Below are 17,684 nucleotides of genomic sequence, written 5' to 3'. Positions count from 1 at the left end.
GCATCTCTCCCAGGTTCTTTCCCAAGACAAGACAGCAATCCCCTCCTGCTGGGGAAGGTGGCCTTATAAACAAAGGGCTACTGCAGGTTGCCTGTCAGGGTCCTTACGTCCTCACTGCTGTTTCTGTTCCATCCCTCAAAAAAAAAAAAAAAGAAAAAGAAAAAGAAAATGAAGAACGTTTCCATTTCCATTTCTAAATGTAACCAGCAATGAGAAGGCTTTAGCTCCTAATGGCCAGGTCATTGGCAACTTGACCACCCCACCTTCACCATACTCCTTTCCTCTCATTTCTTTCATTTTTGTGCAAAGCCAATTTTGAAAAATGTGATAACCTCTCCTCAGGATGAAATGTGTCTTAAAAGCAAATGTTTTAAACTTCCTAACAATTCAATTTATTTTTGTCCATCAACACCTTAAAAAGGGTCTGGCCTAAGAACAGTCTGTCTTAGCAAGTTAATGGTTTCTGCTTGCAAAGAAATTAAAAATCATTCTTCCTAAATAGCATGAGCTTAGTTTACTTGTTTTGTAACACAAGCAGAAAGAGCTAGAATGCTTTCAGAGACCCACAAGGACTAAAGACAAGACACTGTATTGCTCCCCAGGTCTCATGCCCCCCAAATTCAGAAATACCAAAACTGTCTAAATTTGAGCTAATCTGGTGGCCAGCAATCAGAGACATTCTAACACTCCTAAATATTTTATCAGGCTGTTATACATCTTATTTATCCAACCCAAGATCTTCAATTTTTGCATAATTATAAGGCCTAGAGACCCCAAATCAGACAAAGGAAACCTCATGCCATGAAAGTCATACAAGTTTGGTTTTGCAGACATGGAGATGAGACATCTGAAAATGGCCAGGTCATCATGGCCCTCCAAACATAATGATTCTTAAATTCTACTGAAAAGAATATTTATCAAAATTGGTAATTTTTTTCCCAATTTTCCTTTGGTTTTTTAAAAAAAATCTCTAAAAATATTAACTAGGGTGTGAAACAGTGTTTAAAACCTCTGGCGACTATTTTACAGCCCACAAAGTTGTGCGGCTCCTGCATCCTGGCAAACGTAGGAAGCACGGGTTAGAACCCCGAGCATCAGCGGAGAACCCGCTCCAGCTGGGCTCCAGCCGCGTGAAGGGAGGACCCGGAGCCAAACTCCGGGTCACCTGCCAGGTCTCGACCGCGGCAACGTGGGCACCGGCGGCCGCCCAAGCGCGCCTAGGGTGGAGGGAGGAAGAGAGGCCAGCCCTCTGGCCCTCGTGCAAATCTTGCAGCAGAACTAGAACGAGTGTGACTTGGGGGTCGCCGCACGCTTTTGATTTTGGATGCCGACACGCGTGACAAAGCTCAGAACAAAAAGAAAGGCCCTGCGTGGCCCGAAATTGGCCTTCATGGGGGAGCTCGCACAGCCCTCACCGAAGGGCCAGGGGGCCGCGCGCCCGACCTTGGGGATCCAACCAAAGGGTCCGGGTAGCCTCGGGCTGCTACCGCGCGCGAAGATGCGGCACCAGCCACTAGGGCAGCGGGTAAAAGGCTGCAGCGTCCGCGCGAGCCTGGGGGAGTCTCCAGGGACCCGCGCGAGGTCTCGGAGGTGCCGGGCTGAGGAGGACAGGAGAGGGATCACAGGAAGCCAGGGACGCGCGCCACCCACTCACCTCCTTCCTAGGCTCCGGTGACCGCTTGGCGCTCTGCAGCCCAGCTCCAAGGCCGCCCGGGCCGGTTTTCGCCACCGCTGCCTACCTCGCGCTCGGACCCGCTCCGCGCAGTGAGCCCGCGTCCAGCGCCGCCGCGTCTGTGGCCTCCGCAGCGCGAGTCCCCGCCCCCGGGCAGCGCCGGCGGCGCGGATGGCGGAGGCGGCGCCGGGAGCTAGAGGAGGCGAGGCCCGGCCGCGCGCGAATGTCTGGCTCCACGGTGCGCGCACCCCAGCCGGTGCCCGCACCTCCGCGGGAGCCAGAAAACCTGTGGCACACCCCCTCCCCCTGCTGCAGGCCTCTGAGGAACGTGTGGAGCCGGGAGGCGGCGGAAGAGAAAAAGTCCCTGGGCTATACCCACCTCCCCGGGGAATGTTCCCGAAAGTAAGGCCAACCACGCCCAGCGCCACACACCTGCCACACTCTGGTCATCTTTTCTGGTCTGGGTCAAAACTGCCCAGTGTAAGGGGGGCGAGGGTATCAGCGAGAAACAGGTTTCAGGAGGTCTATATTCACCAAAAACTGTCTTGTTTCCCCCACCAGGCGTTGCCCTGTGACCTTCAGTTCCTAGGCGCCAGCGAGCGGGATCTTCTAGGACTAAGGATGACGCCTGGGAATCTGACTTTTAAACAACGCCTCAGGTAATTCTTAAAACGTACTGATGCTTGAGAGGCATTGTGAGGCCATACCTCCCAGAGAGGATGCCACAAAACTAATGACCTCCAAGGTAATCATGCTAGAAAATTCTGAAGCAATGATTCTTAACTGGCAGCACTGGCTAGACATCCATTATTTGGAGAGGAGTTTTTAAAGCGTTCAGATGCCAGGGTCCCACTTGCAGGATTGTGAAACTGAATAATGATTTTAAGCCTTCCAGATATTTTTAGTATGGCCAAGACATAGAACAGTTCTATTATCTTTTCAAGCTTTCCTAGCTCTGATATCTGAGAAAGGAAGCCCTTTCCTCTGCACCTCTCTTAAATCCCAACCACAAAACAAAAAAACAAAACAAAACAACAACAACAAAAAAAAACTAGCAGTCTGGGACTACATATAGTTCAGTGGTAAAGTGCTTGCCTTGCATCCATGAAGCCCTATATTGGATCCCAGCACTGCAACAACAACAAAAAGGAAAACACGAACTCGCAAAGGGAATTTTCTCACAGCTAAAATAAAATTTAATCAGAACAAAGATTTGCCTTGAAAAAGATGACCAAGGTACTTCACTGTCACTTTAGCATGAGTATCTTAAACTTCAGGAAAGATATCTTTATGAGCCAACCTCTTGGCTAAATTAATAAGGGACAAGAAACAATGAAAAAGATAAGTGAAACAAAAGGAAAGGAAATAAAGAGAAGAGCTGACAATGTATGTCCCCTATAGGGTAATGTTCTACTCTAGTCCAAAGTGAGATTTTTTGTTACCCATCCTGTTAAGCTGTTGCCCAATGAGACCAAGCTTTGAAAAACTGAGTCCATGATGGACATCAGCTTTGGCTTTGCTGATAAAGTTACTTATATTACCTCACTCAGATCTTCTTTTGTCCTTAAGTAATCACACTCAGGATTTTGGGACAGGTATGGTAAATTCCCTTTTCTGCCCCTTTCAGCCCTCCTGGTATGTTTTACATTCTTAAACTGGTGAACCATAACTTCCATCTCATTTGCTTCTAAGTAGGTCTCCATTAGTGTCTCTCATTTATCAACAACTAATTAGTCAGTGATTCTTAAACACATTATGGAACAGGTCCATATGTCTAGGTGCTAAGACAGCTGGCTGAATTAGCTTTATCTTTACCAAAGGAGAATCATCTCGTTTTCACAAAATTTCATCAGATTCTTTTGACAATATTTGGATTTTTTAAAATACAGTTTTAAATAGATATATATAGTGCATGTATGTGTGCATTTAAGCATTGGATTTACATTCCTTATAAAACTCCCTCTATTTTCTCAAGTTATGTCACCCAAAATATTTAACCTAATCAGTTGCTGATCCTAAAAACTCAGTTGTGGTTGGTTGCAATAGGTATTCCACATTTTGCTTATTCAGCATCCTTTCCCCTCATTTGTTAATGGCACCTGATTTTCACACAAGAGCTGCCTCCCTGATAGCCAAAGATTGCAGCCTTGGTAGGACAGTCATTTAATGCAATGTCCTTCCCTGGTCAAGGGGTAGACCTTATGTTAGTTTTCTATTGCTGCCAGAACACATTATCACAAGCCTAATATCTTAAAACAGCACAAATTTTGTAGGTCAGAGGTCTCACTGTGTTAAAATAAAATCAAGGTGTTGGAAAAGCTATGTTCCTTTTTAAGCTCTAGGGAGGATCTATTCCCTTGCTTCTTCCAGCTTGTAGAGGCTGCCTTTCTTTATCTGACCAGCAGTGTTGCATCTTTCTGCTTCTGCTTCTGTAGTCAGTCTCTTTAATCCAGCTGGTAAAGGGTTGTCCCTCCTCAGGACCCTTGTGATTACATTGGTCCTACCCAGATAATCCAGGATCACCTCCCTGCCTCAAGATCCTCTACTTGTGCACTTTTACCACATAAGGTATCATTCAGAGTTTCTGGAAAATAGGGCATGAACATCTTTAAGGGGGCATTATTCTGCCTACCACAGACCCATTACTTCAGATGGTCCATTATACTCTGCTCCTAGAATTAACACAGCAACATCTCAGGACTGAGAAGCATGGCTGTGCAGCCATCTTGTCAATGATACCCATCCTTCTTGGTACATCGACCTGTGGGTCTGATAGCTGTGCATCTTCAGTTTTTGCTTTAATTCTAGAACTAGAATTTGCTAGAACTAAATGTAATACATGTAGAGTAATACAGGTACAATTCCAATCAAGGTTCTTGGTTGCAAACAACTGAAGCAGACTCTTTTCCTTAATCTTAAGGAAAAGAGAAATTGATTGGACAATTGTCAAGATCTCACAGACTCAGTGGTAAGAATTTTAAAAATCAAATTGATTGATTTCTGATCAACTTACAGAACCTTTAGAGAGCTAAAAAACACTGCAAAAATAACTAGGTGGGAAGAATTCAGGTAGCATATGCACCATACCTTGCTATAGCTTTAAGGAATAGTACCTCTAACTTTCCCACATCATTGGCACACTTGCTCAAGATACAAAATGAGTTTCCAGTGGAAGGAGTACGATTTGTATGCTCATCCTCCAGGCTAGCAGAGAAAAGTCTTCTCATTTCTATAGTGGAAAGTGGTCACTAATTCTCATCATGACTCCACACCGTGGAACATTCTCAAAAAAGGAGATCAAGATGCCCATTAAAAAAGGAAATGGAACGTCAGCAGGCAAACGTCCTCCACAAATATTCTAAGAGAGATTCAAGAGCTATGGAAGTTCAAGGAAGGGAGAAGTTATAACTGTTCAGGAAAAGTGGTAAAGACTATAGAGATGGTGAGAGTAGAACAGGGCTGACCTGTAAAAGTAGAATCAAGCCACATTTGCAATCAAAAATGTTCTAATAGCGACATTTAAAAAGTAAAAAGAAATAAGTAAAAATCAGCTTGGTTATAATACTTTATTTAAACCAATACACCCTAAATAACTAAAGCTTTGAAACTTACTCCGCATTTTTAAGCTTCTGACACATTTCAGTTCAGACTAACCACATTCCTGCTCTGAAGATTTTCATTTTTCTGTTTCCTACTTGCTGCTTGGCAGGAGCCTTTCTTTCAGAAGTCAGATGGGAAACAAGAATAGTGGAGCCCAGGAGGAGAGAACCCCACATCTTTGGGTCTGTTAACTGCCTTGACCTCCAGAGTTCAGCTAAGTTAAAGGCAAACTTCTTATTTTGCAATTTGGCCTTGGTCTTAATGATCAAGCTGTGGCTATTTCCTCCTTTTTGTGGTGTACTATATGAATTTAGGCACCAATCACATGCATACATGTCCACATGCATTTCTGTATAACTTAACACTCTCTGACAAGAGAGCCCACTTTAAATAAGAGATAAAGGAAATCAGAATCTGTAGGGTGCCTACTGTTTCCCAAGTAATTTATAATCAACATGTTATTGAATTGTGATATCCTGTCTGCACTAGATATATATAGCAAAAAATTTTAATAATGTATTTTATCTAACCCACTATATCCAAAATATCATTTCAACATGTAATTAAAATAATAAAATATTAATGAGAGTTTACATGCAACAAAGTATTTAGTATAAAACGTAGTGCTCCAGTTTTTCTAATTAAAATTTAAATTGAATGAAGTTAGCAGTGGGTTTCTAGGGACTAGGGGAGAAGGGGAAATAGAAAGATGTATAATGACTATAGATTTTCCTTTTTGCCAGGTGAAAAGGTTCTGAAAATTGGTTGCACAACAGTATGAATATACTTAATGTTACTGAACTATACACTTAAGATTAAGGTGGAAAATTTTATGTGTGTTTTATAATTTAAAATTTTAGAATAAGATGAAAAATTCTTCACTTCCTCAGTGGCACCAGTTACATTTATGCTGAATAGCTGCCATATTGGACTACTCAGGTCTACAAAGTTGGTGTTATCAGTCTGGTCCAATCAGGAATGAGAGAAAACACAAGGAAAGTTTGATATAAAGAACCATTAACTATGGCGGCTGGGGTGTGGCTCAGTGGTAGAGTGCTTACCTCTCATGAGGGAGGCACTGGGTTCGATCCTCAGCACCACATAAAAGTAAATAAAATAAAAATACTGCATCCATGTATAACTAAAAAAAATATTTTAAGAAAAGAACCATTAAATATAATGGGATTAGAGTAATGAAGGTTTGGATAATTAGAAGTAAAGAGAACTCTAAAGAATATAGGAATAGCAGATACACAGAGCAATCACAACCTCTGTGGCTGGGATTGAGTACCCAAGGGAGAATACTGAATCTACCTATCCACCCTCAGGACTGAAATGGAGATCTTGTTGGGGAGCACATTGACATAATACCCTGAATGGCACAAAAGTCACAATGATGCCTCTAGATTGTGCTGAAAATATGCCCCATGAAACTTTCTGGAAATCTGCCTTCTTAGTAGCAGAGGAAGTCCCCTTGGTGGTTGGATGCTATGCAGAATCCAGGCACCTAGGGGACCATATTTGCTACAGGACCCAGTTGCAGATCTAGAAGATAGATATTTTTATATCTTACATCTTATACCTTATATTTTAGAAGGCAGACATCCAAAGGAGGGGTTCTCTGGTGAACAATGAGGGCTAAAAGTAGAAAAACATAAAACTTGGGGATGGGGTTGTGGCTCAGCAGTAGAGCACTTGTCTAGCATGTGTGCGGCCCTGGATTCTCAGCACCATATAAAAATAAATAAACAAAATAAAGGTATTGTGTCCAACTACCACTAAAAAATAAATGTTTAAAAGAAAAACATAAATCAGGACTGGAGATGTAGCTCAGTGGTAAGGCCCTGAGTTCAGTCCCCAGGACCACACACACAGAGAAAAGAAAACTATGAAGCAAAACATCCTTCATGAAGAGGACAGTTTGGATTAGAGAATCCTTGTAAATGGGAGGATGAGATGGGAATGTAGCACCTTTACCTCAGATTACCAAACCATTATCCACAGCATTGTAATTTCCCCCCCAAATTGTAATCTGGCTACCATATTCTACAAGAGCTTCCAGTGGTTCTGCTTTGCCTACATAGGATCTTTGTTTTGGTTAAGGATATAAGGTGTCCTCCCAAAGCTCCTCTGTTAATGCAGTAATATTCAGAGGTGCAATGATGGATTATGAGAACTGTAACCTAATCAGCCCACCTTGTTTTGAATGGATTGACTAATGGGTAACTAAAAGCAGGTGGAGCATGGCTGGAGGATGTGGGTCATTCGGAGCATGCCCTGGATATTCAACTCTGTACCAATTTCTATAGTGTCTAAAATCAGAAATTATCCATTTCTTATAGAAATTGGTACAGAGTTGAGTACATGACCCAGTTAATCCAATGATACTATACAGGATAGTCACTGGAACTACTGTAAAGGAGTTATTTTTTACACTAAGACAGCCAATATTGGGAGAATCTAAGTCTAGGGTTTCTTACAGCTAAGTTGAGCTACATGGATCTAATCTATTGATAAAAACAGAGACACCTATGTTGATGATGTCATTTGCTCTTCTGGATCCAGTCATGTTTGAAGCAAGCTTTATCCTTGGACTTTTCAATTATATCATCAAATTAATTTCCCATCTTCCATAAACCTATTAGATTTTGGTTTCTCATAAACAGGCAAAAGAATCCTGAGAGTCCTTTTGTAACCTGTATAAGTTTGCTGAATGTGAACTTCAGAAAAACAATAAATAATTTTAGTTTAAGGATATCCTAAATATCACATGGGATAGATACTAAAACAGTTATCTGAAATTCAAATTTAACTGTGTGTCTTTCCTGGGTTTTTGTCTTTTACTACGTCTATCAATCACATAGTTGAAGGTTTTTATTATCATCTGAAATCTTTGGAAGGTCAGGTTGCTATAGTACAAAGGAAAGTGGAATTCTTGATCTTTAATTCTCTTACTAGACTAGATGCCTCTTGCAATTTGGGGCATTCAAATAACTGTCTCCAGTCTCCTGTTCACTGGGGCTATAAAACAGTCCAAGTAAAACCTCAAATGTCATGATCCTTTGAAGTTGAGAATGGCATATTAGGTTTTAAAAACTTCCTACCTCTGAGAAAAAATAACAAAGTGCCTTACTGTATTGTGAGACCTACAACATCTTTAAAACTGATGCTTTCTTGCTGGGCATGGTGGCACACGCCTGTAATCCCAGCCTAGAAGGCTAAGGCAGGAGGATCACAAGTTTGAGGACAGCCTGGGCAATTTATTGACACCCCGTCTGAAAATTAAAATATAATAAGGGCTGTGAAGCACAGGTGTAATTCCAGCATCTTGGGAACCTGAGGCAGGAAGATCCCAAGTTCAAAGCCAGCCTCAGCAACTTTGTGAGGCCCTGAGCAACCTAGCAAGACTCTATCTCAAAATAAAAAATTAAAAGGACTTGGGATGTGACTCAGTAGCTAAATGCTCCTGGGTTCAATCCTTGGTACTAAAAAAAAAAAAATGATGATGATCTTGGGTTGTAGCTTAATGGTAGAGTACTCCTGGATTCAATCTCTGGTCCCTTTTAAATAAAAAAAAAGTTGCCTGGCTCAATGACTTTTGTAGTATTGGTTGTTTTTCAGTGATGCTTGACAAATAAGCATATCTCTGAAAAATATAGTCTGACATGTCAGTGACGATTATATTTCAGTGATGTCTTTGTTTTGATGTGTATTCTCTTTGTCATACAGGTATGCGTGGAGTAGAGCCCTTGCATCCAATTCTGGCATAGTTTGATTTGTTTATTTGGTGACTTGCCATCTTACCCGATGTGGCAAGTTCTTCACACCCCCAAACTCTTCTCACAACCTGTGTTAAGACCCACTGTGCCCACTGAGGGTGACATGGCAAGGTATGTCATGCCTGTTATCAGTCATCAGAAGGCAAGAATTCCTAAGGGAGACCAAGAGAGACCAAGAATTTCCTGTTCTTGGTCTAGAGTAGTGACTCTCATCTGAGAGTGCTATAATTAGGGAACACTGGAAGTGTGTTTTTCACAATAATTCATGGAAGTGAGGGAGAGGTCTCCTGTCAACCATGGTTTTGTGTCCTGCACAGTAAAACATAAAACTACCTCCTAATACCACTAATACCCTTGCTGAGAAACCCTGAGAGACTCTGAGCAAGAAGTGCCCAGCTGAACCTTGTCAACACACAGAACCACAGCAGCAATAATAAATGATTGTTGCCTTAGGCCCCTAGATTTTGCAGTGGTTCTTTATGAAGCAATAGATAACCAGAGCAACCAGCAGAGCACTGATACATTAGTATTGACTGGTTTTCCAGCACCTTCCTGAGGCCAGTGAGTGGAAATCAGTCAGAAAGAAAGACATCAAGGACACAGTAAATCAGAGCCCCTGAGGAGGGATGGAGATTGTGGGGGAAGGAGATGTTGCAGGGAAACAGTTGCAGTTGCTCCTCTTTGCCAAGGGCATCTCTTTCCACCATCAACCTTATTTATCACTCTGTGCTTCTAAAAGGAACCACACGATATTAATGAAAAAGTGGGGAAGTAGGGAGTCAAGATAAAGAAAATAAATATATAAAAGTCACTTTATTGTGCCAAGCAGTCATGACTGGAAATAGAGGTGGGCAAGTATCCAAAAGTCTAAATTATATGCACTCCTGACATCCATTTTCATCCTAGGCAAAATTGCAAAGGAGGCAACTCTATTTTTAGGCTCCTTTGATTCCAGTTTTCCCTATGCCCCCTCCCCAGCCATACAGAGACTCAGTTTCTGCTTTTGCAGACCCAGATACCACCACTACCAGTGTGTTAGATGCTCATGGGAACTGGGTATGGGGATCCTGAAGATGCAAAGCCTACTCAGCATTTCCTCCACCTGCTGTGATGTGTGGCCTGCTTCACAGGGTTGCAGGGTGACAGTGACTAGGATCTATAAAGAGAAAGAACACTGCTTCTTTCTTTAAGAGAATTGGCTCACCTTCCTCCTGGGTTCCTATGGGGAAATGGTGCAGAGTCTGGAAGAAACCTAAAACTAGCCAGTTAAAGATCTTTCCAGTCTCTTTGGGATAGATGCTGAGTGCTATGGTCCCATCCAAAACTCACGTTGAAATTCAGTTGCCATTGAAACAGTTTTAAGAAGTGAGGCTTTCAAGAAGTGATTAAGCCATGAAGGATTAATCCCTTTATTTATCCAGAGGGTGGCTTTGTTGTACCATTGTACTGTCTCGCCACAAAATACCTTCTGCCATGTTATGATACAGCATGGAGTCCCTCACCAAACGCTGCACCTAGAAATTGGCCTTCATAGTTTCTAAGACTATGAAAATTTTTTTAAAAAATAAGTTCCCCAGGGGTAGGGAGAGGGGGAGGAAAAGGAAAGGGGGGCACTGGGGACTGAATTAGAGCAAATTATATTCTGTGCTTTTATAATATGTCAAAATGAATCCAATGTTATATATAATTAAAAGAACCAATAAAAATAAATTATACACTAAGATTATTCTAGAAAGATTAGTAAAATACATACGATGATTTAATATGTAAGATCATCTCAAACAAATTAGAAATAAAGTAATATTGAAATAAAAATCCATAAATAGGTCTATACTAGTCTACTTTTATCATTTACTATCATTGAATGTACACAGTTTTATTTTCAGAAGTTAAAATTCAAAAAAAAAAAAAAAAGGTTGCAAGGACTGGGAATGTGGCTCAATGGTAGAGTGTTTGCCTAGCATGCATGAGGACCTGAGTTCAGTCCCCAGACTTGCCAACAAATGAAAAAGAAAATAAATAAATCCTATAGTCTGTGGTATTTTGTTATAGAAACAGAAAACAGACTAATAAACTCACCTTTTTATTTCTCTTGTGTCTTTTGCTCTAAGAATGTCTGGTGGAACTCAACTGAAACTGGTAGAAGGAAGAACTAAGCCTTGGGTTCATCAACCTGCTGAAGGATCTGTTCCTTCCTGCTATATGGTTCCCTCTTTCCAGTATAGTATCTTTGACATCAGTCCTGAAGAGAATTTCATCCTCCCATGTCACAGAATTCTAATGTTGGGACACCTTCTTTGAAAACTTTTTTTTTTACTATTGTCTAATTTTTGGTTTGTTTTCAGGATTTCTCGCTACCACCTGCTTACCTTCCCATCCTGCTATTTAATCACCCAAGCCATAGTTTCTCATCAAGTATTTGGTCTTAGGACCAAATATTTATGTATTTTTTGGGGGTGGGGAGAACCAGGGATTGAACTCAGGGGCACTCAATCACTGAGCCACATCCCCAGCCCTATTTTGTATTTTATTTAGAGACAGGGTCTCACTGAGTTGCTTAGTGCCTTGCTTTTGCTGTCACTGGCTTTGAACTAGTGATCCTCCTGCCTCAGCAGGAGGATCCCTAAACGCTGGGATTACAGGTGTGCACCACTGTGCCTGGCTGTTTTTTAGTTTTTTTGTGGTACTAAAATTGGACTCAGAGCTTCATGAACACTAAGCAAGTGCTCTAACACTGAGGTACATAACACTTTTTAGTTTTGTCTTGAGATGAGGTCTTGCCCAGGCTGGCCTCAAACTTGTGATCCTCCTACCTCAGACTCCTGAGTTGCAGGGATTACAGGTGCGTGCCACAGTGCCTCGCTAGAACCAAGTATTTTTCTTTTCTTTTCTTTTCTTTCTTTCTTTCTTTCTTTTTTCTTTTTTTTTTTTTTTTGTGGTGCTGGAGAGTGAACCCAGCACCTTGTGCATGCAAGGAAAGAACTCTACCAACTGAGCTATCTCCCCAGCCTAGAACCAAGCATTTTTAAGTAAGGATACTTAAAAAAGAATCAATGACCTCAAAAAGTGTTTGATTATGTGAGTCTCATTATCAATATTTTAGAAATTAAAAAATCTGGAATTTAAGAATATTAATTTTGTAAAAGCAATATGTCCACCACATGTTAACATTATATACTACAATCCACTGTGTATGCTGGTGCCATCTGGTCCTCTACCCCTTACACCACGGGAAATGAAGCCAGAGAACTGGCAAAAAATGCTGATACTCTGGCTATTGCTATGGCTATGAGTAATAAACTCCTTTATGTCTGACTTAGGAGTCTCATGTCTTTATCAGCATCCATGAAACTGTTTCATGCTAATTTGTAAGGGTAAAATCTCAGATTATTCACAGTTCTTGATATAACCTCTAACTAAAATTTATCATTTCCTTCCATTTTAATGTAGGTGATGAGCTTGGTAGTATTTTCAGTATCATAGTCCCTCCTCATTTGTAAGGGGATAGAACCCACAACCCCCAGTGGATATTTTTCCTACATATACATACCTATGATAAAGTTTAATTTATAACTTAGGTACAGTAAGAGATTTACAATAATAACTTACTGTAGGTCTTAGCAATCTCAGTGTACAGTGTTTTTTTTTTCTTTTTATTAAGCACTTTCACCTTTTTGTTTTAAGAAAGCAACTTACAAGCTTCTCTTTGGCATATCCAAATTCCAGTACTTTGAAGCCATTATTAAGTAAACTAAATGTTAGTTGAACTCAAGCACTGTGATATCATCACAGTCAATCTGCAAACTGAAATGGCTACTAAGTAATAATTGGTAGGATCCATATAACAGTGGGAACCCTTACCCAATGAAGGAAGGAGCAGGAAGAACTGAGATGGCTTGATGGCTTATCACACCACTCAAAGTGGTCTGCAGTTGAAAACCGATTGTTTATTTCTGGAATTATCTGTTTAATATTTTTGTATTGCAGTTGATTGTAACTAAAATTCTGTACAATAGGGCTACAATACTGGACAATGGGGAACTATTGTACTCATGACTGTAAATAATAAGAAACACAAATATTTCCATTGCACATTACATTTGTAGCAAATGTCTTAAAATAATTGTTATGCACATCAATAATTTAAAATCTAATTATTTGATCTCATTAGTGCCTTAATAAAAAACACATACATTGCTATAGCATGCACTGGTATTTAAATATATGGATGACTTGCGTTTCAATATGTTTTGCTTTTTATTTATTTATTATACTTTTATGCACTTAGGAATTTATTCTAAGGAGAAATCTATAGTCTCCAACAGACTGCAAAAGTAGGTTTTTGGTTTTTGGGTACTGTGGATTGAACTATAAAGGGTGCTTAACCACTGAGTCACATTTTTAAATTTTGTTTTTACTTTGAGAGAGGGTCTTGCTAAGTTGCTTAGAGCCTCACTAAGTTGCTGAAGCTGTCCTCAAACTTGGGATCCTCCTGCCTCAGCTTCCTGAGTTGCTGGGATTACAGGCTTGCACCACCATGCATGGTGACAAAGTGGGTTTTAAAAGTCCCTGATCTAGGGCTGGGGATGTGGCTCAAGCAGTAGCGCGCTCGCCTGGCATGCATGCTTCCCGGGTTCGATCCTCAGCACCACATACAAACAAAGATGTTGTATCCGCCAAAAACTTAAAAAAAGTCCCTGATCTATGCAGTCTGTGCTCATTTCATAAGAGTATAATTAGTTATGCATGGTGACTATAATCCCAGTCACTCAGGATGCTGAGGCAGGCGGATCATAAGTTTGAGGCCAGTCTCAGCAACTTAAGCCCTGTCTCAAAAAAAGAGGGGGTTAGTGATGGTGGCTGGTAGAGCACACTTTGGATTCAGTTTCCAGTGGCAGGGAATATGAATAGCACAGGTAAAAATAGAGAGGAAAAAGAGTTCAGTTATTTGTGTTTGAATTTCAAAAGCCTAGGTAGGTTTCAGGGGGCAAAATGAGGTATCCATGCACTTAGAGATTTGGAAGAAATGCCCTCAAAGAAGTCTGAACCTTTCTGAATGTGACTGTAGAGAGGATTCTCTGGGTTGGGGAGGGGAGGGCATGAGTCAAGTGGCACAGTCTGAAGAAGAATCTGAAGGGAGGACTTCACTTCCAGAGGGCATCAGCCTCCTCCTGACCCCTAGGAGGCCTCATGGGGGTCTCTTCAGGGCCTGCTGCCCAATAGCTCTCTCTGAGTGAGTGTTGTATTTGCTGAAGCCACAGAACTGCCACATCTCCATTTTCCTTCCTGCTGTCTAGTAAGGCCACACTCATTCTCAGCCTAAAGTTTTTTTATACTGCCCAAGAGGACAGTTGCACCCCTGCTGGCCACTAGTTATGTTCAATCCAGACAACTCATCCCTCCCCTTTCCATAGCCCAGAATGTGAGCCCCCTGATTATAGAAATAGAAAACAGACTAAGAAACTCACCTTTTTATTTGGTACTGGGGATTGAACCAAAGGGTGGTTTTAAGCCATTAGAGGGGTGGAGCATTACAGACTACTGTATATTGCTCACCTGTGTGTTGGGTGGGATTGAACAGAACCATATTGAGATTTTCCTCTGCATTGAGTTAGAGAAAAACTTACTCCTGTTACTCACAGGAGAGGAAGGTAGTGGTTAAGGTGTGCAGTTAAGTTGCTCGAGGGATAACATTCCTTATCTTTGATGCCTTGAGTCCAGGAAATTGAACTGCTCCTTTAACTGTCAGAAGTTGCTGGGATCAGCGCTGCAGCACCATGTGAGGCTGGGTGCCCTCCCCAGCTCTTTGATGATGCTGATTTCAGCAGTGTGTTCCTATTACTATGGTAATGAGCCATGGAAGCTTTTCAAGCTGGCCAGGAGGAGCAACCTTCAGAAAGGAAAGGATAAATCAGGGATGTGTTTTGAAATTTGAAAATAAGAGAGACATGAAAATCTGAATTAATGATGGAAAAAGTCCGTAGGAGGGGTAGGGGGAAGCAGAATGAGTATGCACGGGAGGCTCTATTGTAGCCTACCTAAATGATCTCGCTGAAAAATGCCAAACAGGGTCAGATGCCTGGAGTGCATCATTACTATTTTATCTCCTGTGTGTTTAAGTGGTTCTTTCTCTCATACACACACACACACACACACACACACACACATATGTGTATTTTTTTTTTTTTTTTTTTTTTTTGCAGTGCTGGGAATTGAACCTAGGCCTTCTTATTTGCAGGGCAAGCACTCTACCATTGAGTTCCAGCTCCAGCCACCATAAATTCATTTTTCCATATTTTTATTGGTACATTGTAATTACACATAATGGTGGGATTTGTCACATATTTATACATGCACAGAATACAACAGAGTATAACAGCATAATTTGATTAATATCATTCCCTAGTACCATAGCTGCATTTTTAGGCAAACCTCTAGAGACAGGAAAAAACTGTAAGGGCACTAAAACTTTACTTACTAAAGACTTTTTAAATTAAAACTTTTAAGAGACATTTTCTTTTTTCTCCACCAAAATAGAACACTGTTCACATATGGATAGAGCAACTGGAAAGGGGACCAGAGGAAGCACACATGCAAAGAAGGAAGAGGAGGGAAGATTGGATGAGGGGCTGCTGAAAACAGATCTGCTCCTTGGCTAAGATTCCCAGGGCAAGCCATATCCCTTCTGGGAAATTCTCAGAAGAGAAAACTAAAAAGGCAAGATCTTCCATAACTTAGACCTCCCTAAGGACAGGTCTCCTTGGTTCATAGGACTCATTTCTCCTGTGGGTTAGGAAAACCTGTTCTCCTACTCATGCTTAAGACACCAACATACCAAATTAGGCACAGATGCCCCTTGACTTTCAGGGGGGTTATGCCCTGTTAATCACATAAGTTGAAAATATCATAAGTCAAAAATACCATTAGATTTAAAAATGCATTTTAATCTGCATAATCTACTAAAGATCACAGCACACTGCAGAGCTTTGGTTGTTTCCCCTTGTGATTACAAAGTTTGCCTGGTCTATCAGGAGCTGTAGCTCCCTGCCATTGTCTAGCATTACAGGAGAGGATCATAGCACACATTGCTAGTCTGAAAAATGATCAAAATTCAAAATTTGAAATACACATTCTACTGAATACATATCACTTTCTCACGGGGATAAAGCTGAAAAATCTTAAGTCAAACTGTCATGGGAGGAGGTCTAAGGAATTCCTGATGAGGGAGACCTCAATTCAGGACAAGTGGGATTCTTGACAAACATTGAAGAAATGAATTGAAGGACACGTCAATTAGAGACACAGATTCATCAAGGGAGATGTAGACTATCTGGAGAGTGAAAAACTCTGGAGATATAGTAAGGAATATTCATTGAAGGGAGAATGTGGGCCACCTGGAGAGCAAGCAGCAGCAGCTCTTTGTTCTAGGATTGGTATTTATAGATGGCAGTAGTGGGGCCTGGACTAGAGGTGGAATAGGGGCAAGTTGCACAATTTCATGCCATTTTTTTTCTAGCTTCAGCACATTCCCCTCATGTCATGTTACTTTTGCCAGCAAGCAGGGGGTCAACAGCTTAGGCAGGGTTGCTCAGGAGTGGTTTGTTTTGCATCCTAAGGGTTCATGGGTGTCTCCTGTATTTCAGTGGTTTATGGGTTCTTTTCTGTATCCCAAATTCCCACCTAAAAACCATCATTAAGTCAGTGGACTGTATTTCTCCTGAAGACTTCTGTCCATTGAAGCTTCTAATTATTAAGTTGGATCCTAATTAAATGAAATCACTGGAATTCTGAGAGGCCTGACCGCACAGAAGGGTTGGGATGGATAGTAACAAAGGTACCTGGATCTTTCTTCTGTTTGGATTCCTTTCCCATGACTTGTTCTACGTGGGGATAGTGTGGGACTCACTCTTCTTTATTACCCATGATGAGAAACATGTGAAAGTATGGGAATATCCAGAAATGGATAAGTATTTCTAGAAATCAGTTAGAAGAGCAGCAGTGTGAAGCCAATTTTATACGTTCAATGCATATCCCAAGAATTTAATTTTAACCAATCTTACAACTTCCTTTATTCTTCTTCTTCAGAGAGTAATTATTTAAATGCTGTTTTCCAACTCGTTAATTAAAATTTGTAATTTATTATCTGGATCAGCTATGGTGATCCAATGAAGCCAGAAACTAAAAGACAGGAGAAAAACAGAGGAGGAAGAGGGAAAAATAGGTTGAAATCAAGGTTTACCTCTGTACAATCCCTTTTTTGGTGGTCAATGACAAGATAAGAAGAAGAAGAAAAAAAATAGAACGTGAAAGCAAAAGCTTTCCCTGCATTCCTCTTCAGTTCCTCAGTCCAGTGTCTCAATAGTTGATTCTCACATCCCCATGGAAGGGTTGGTGAATGATGAAATCATACAGCTATGTCTATTTCCAGGGGCATTTGCATTATAAGGAATTAAAGTCCTTATAAAGGGATGGAGATCCAACTTGGAATTTAGGGCATTGTGGAGGAGTAAGTACAGGGGACAGATTAGGTGGTTCCATTGAACTAATACAAAGGACTCCTATGTAAGCTCCTCTGAATTAGCTTACTGTTTTAAAATGTTCCCAGGATTTTCTTTATATCCAGATACAATGAG

General features: G+C 41.0%; 2 protein-coding genes across 6 annotated transcripts in view; one reads left to right on the top strand and one right to left on the bottom strand.

Moving 5' to 3' along the window:
- Window positions 1-1,794, bottom strand: part of Golm1 (golgi membrane protein 1) — a 66,189-nt gene extending 64,395 nt beyond the window's left edge. The window contains exon 1 of the mRNA XM_078047388.1: window positions 1,655-1,794. The gene's annotated coding sequence lies outside the window, so the exon portion shown is untranslated. The remainder of the gene's footprint in view (window positions 1-1,654) is intronic.
- A 49-nt stretch (window positions 1,795-1,843) lies between these two features.
- Window positions 1,844-17,684, top strand: part of LOC144377243 (uncharacterized) — a 52,702-nt gene continuing 36,861 nt past the window's right edge. For 3 of the 5 annotated variants that reach the window (XR_013438019.1, XR_013438017.1, XM_078047389.1), the window contains exons 1-2: window positions 1,844-2,074; window positions 2,234-2,331. Coding sequence is in view for 2 of the 5 variants with exons in the window: in XM_078047389.1 (XP_077903515.1) it covers window positions 1,844-2,074; window positions 2,234-2,331 (329 nt within the window). In the remaining 3 variants the exon portion in view is untranslated. The other 2 variants (XM_078047390.1, XR_013438020.1) reach the window with 2 other exon arrangements.

Source organism: Ictidomys tridecemlineatus, chromosome 4, assembly GCF_052094955.1.
Source record: "Ictidomys tridecemlineatus isolate mIctTri1 chromosome 4, mIctTri1.hap1, whole genome shotgun sequence".
In the NCBI taxonomy this organism is placed as follows: Eukaryota; Metazoa; Chordata; class Mammalia; order Rodentia; family Sciuridae; genus Ictidomys; species Ictidomys tridecemlineatus.
This window is presented reverse-complemented; position numbering and strand designations above follow the sequence as displayed.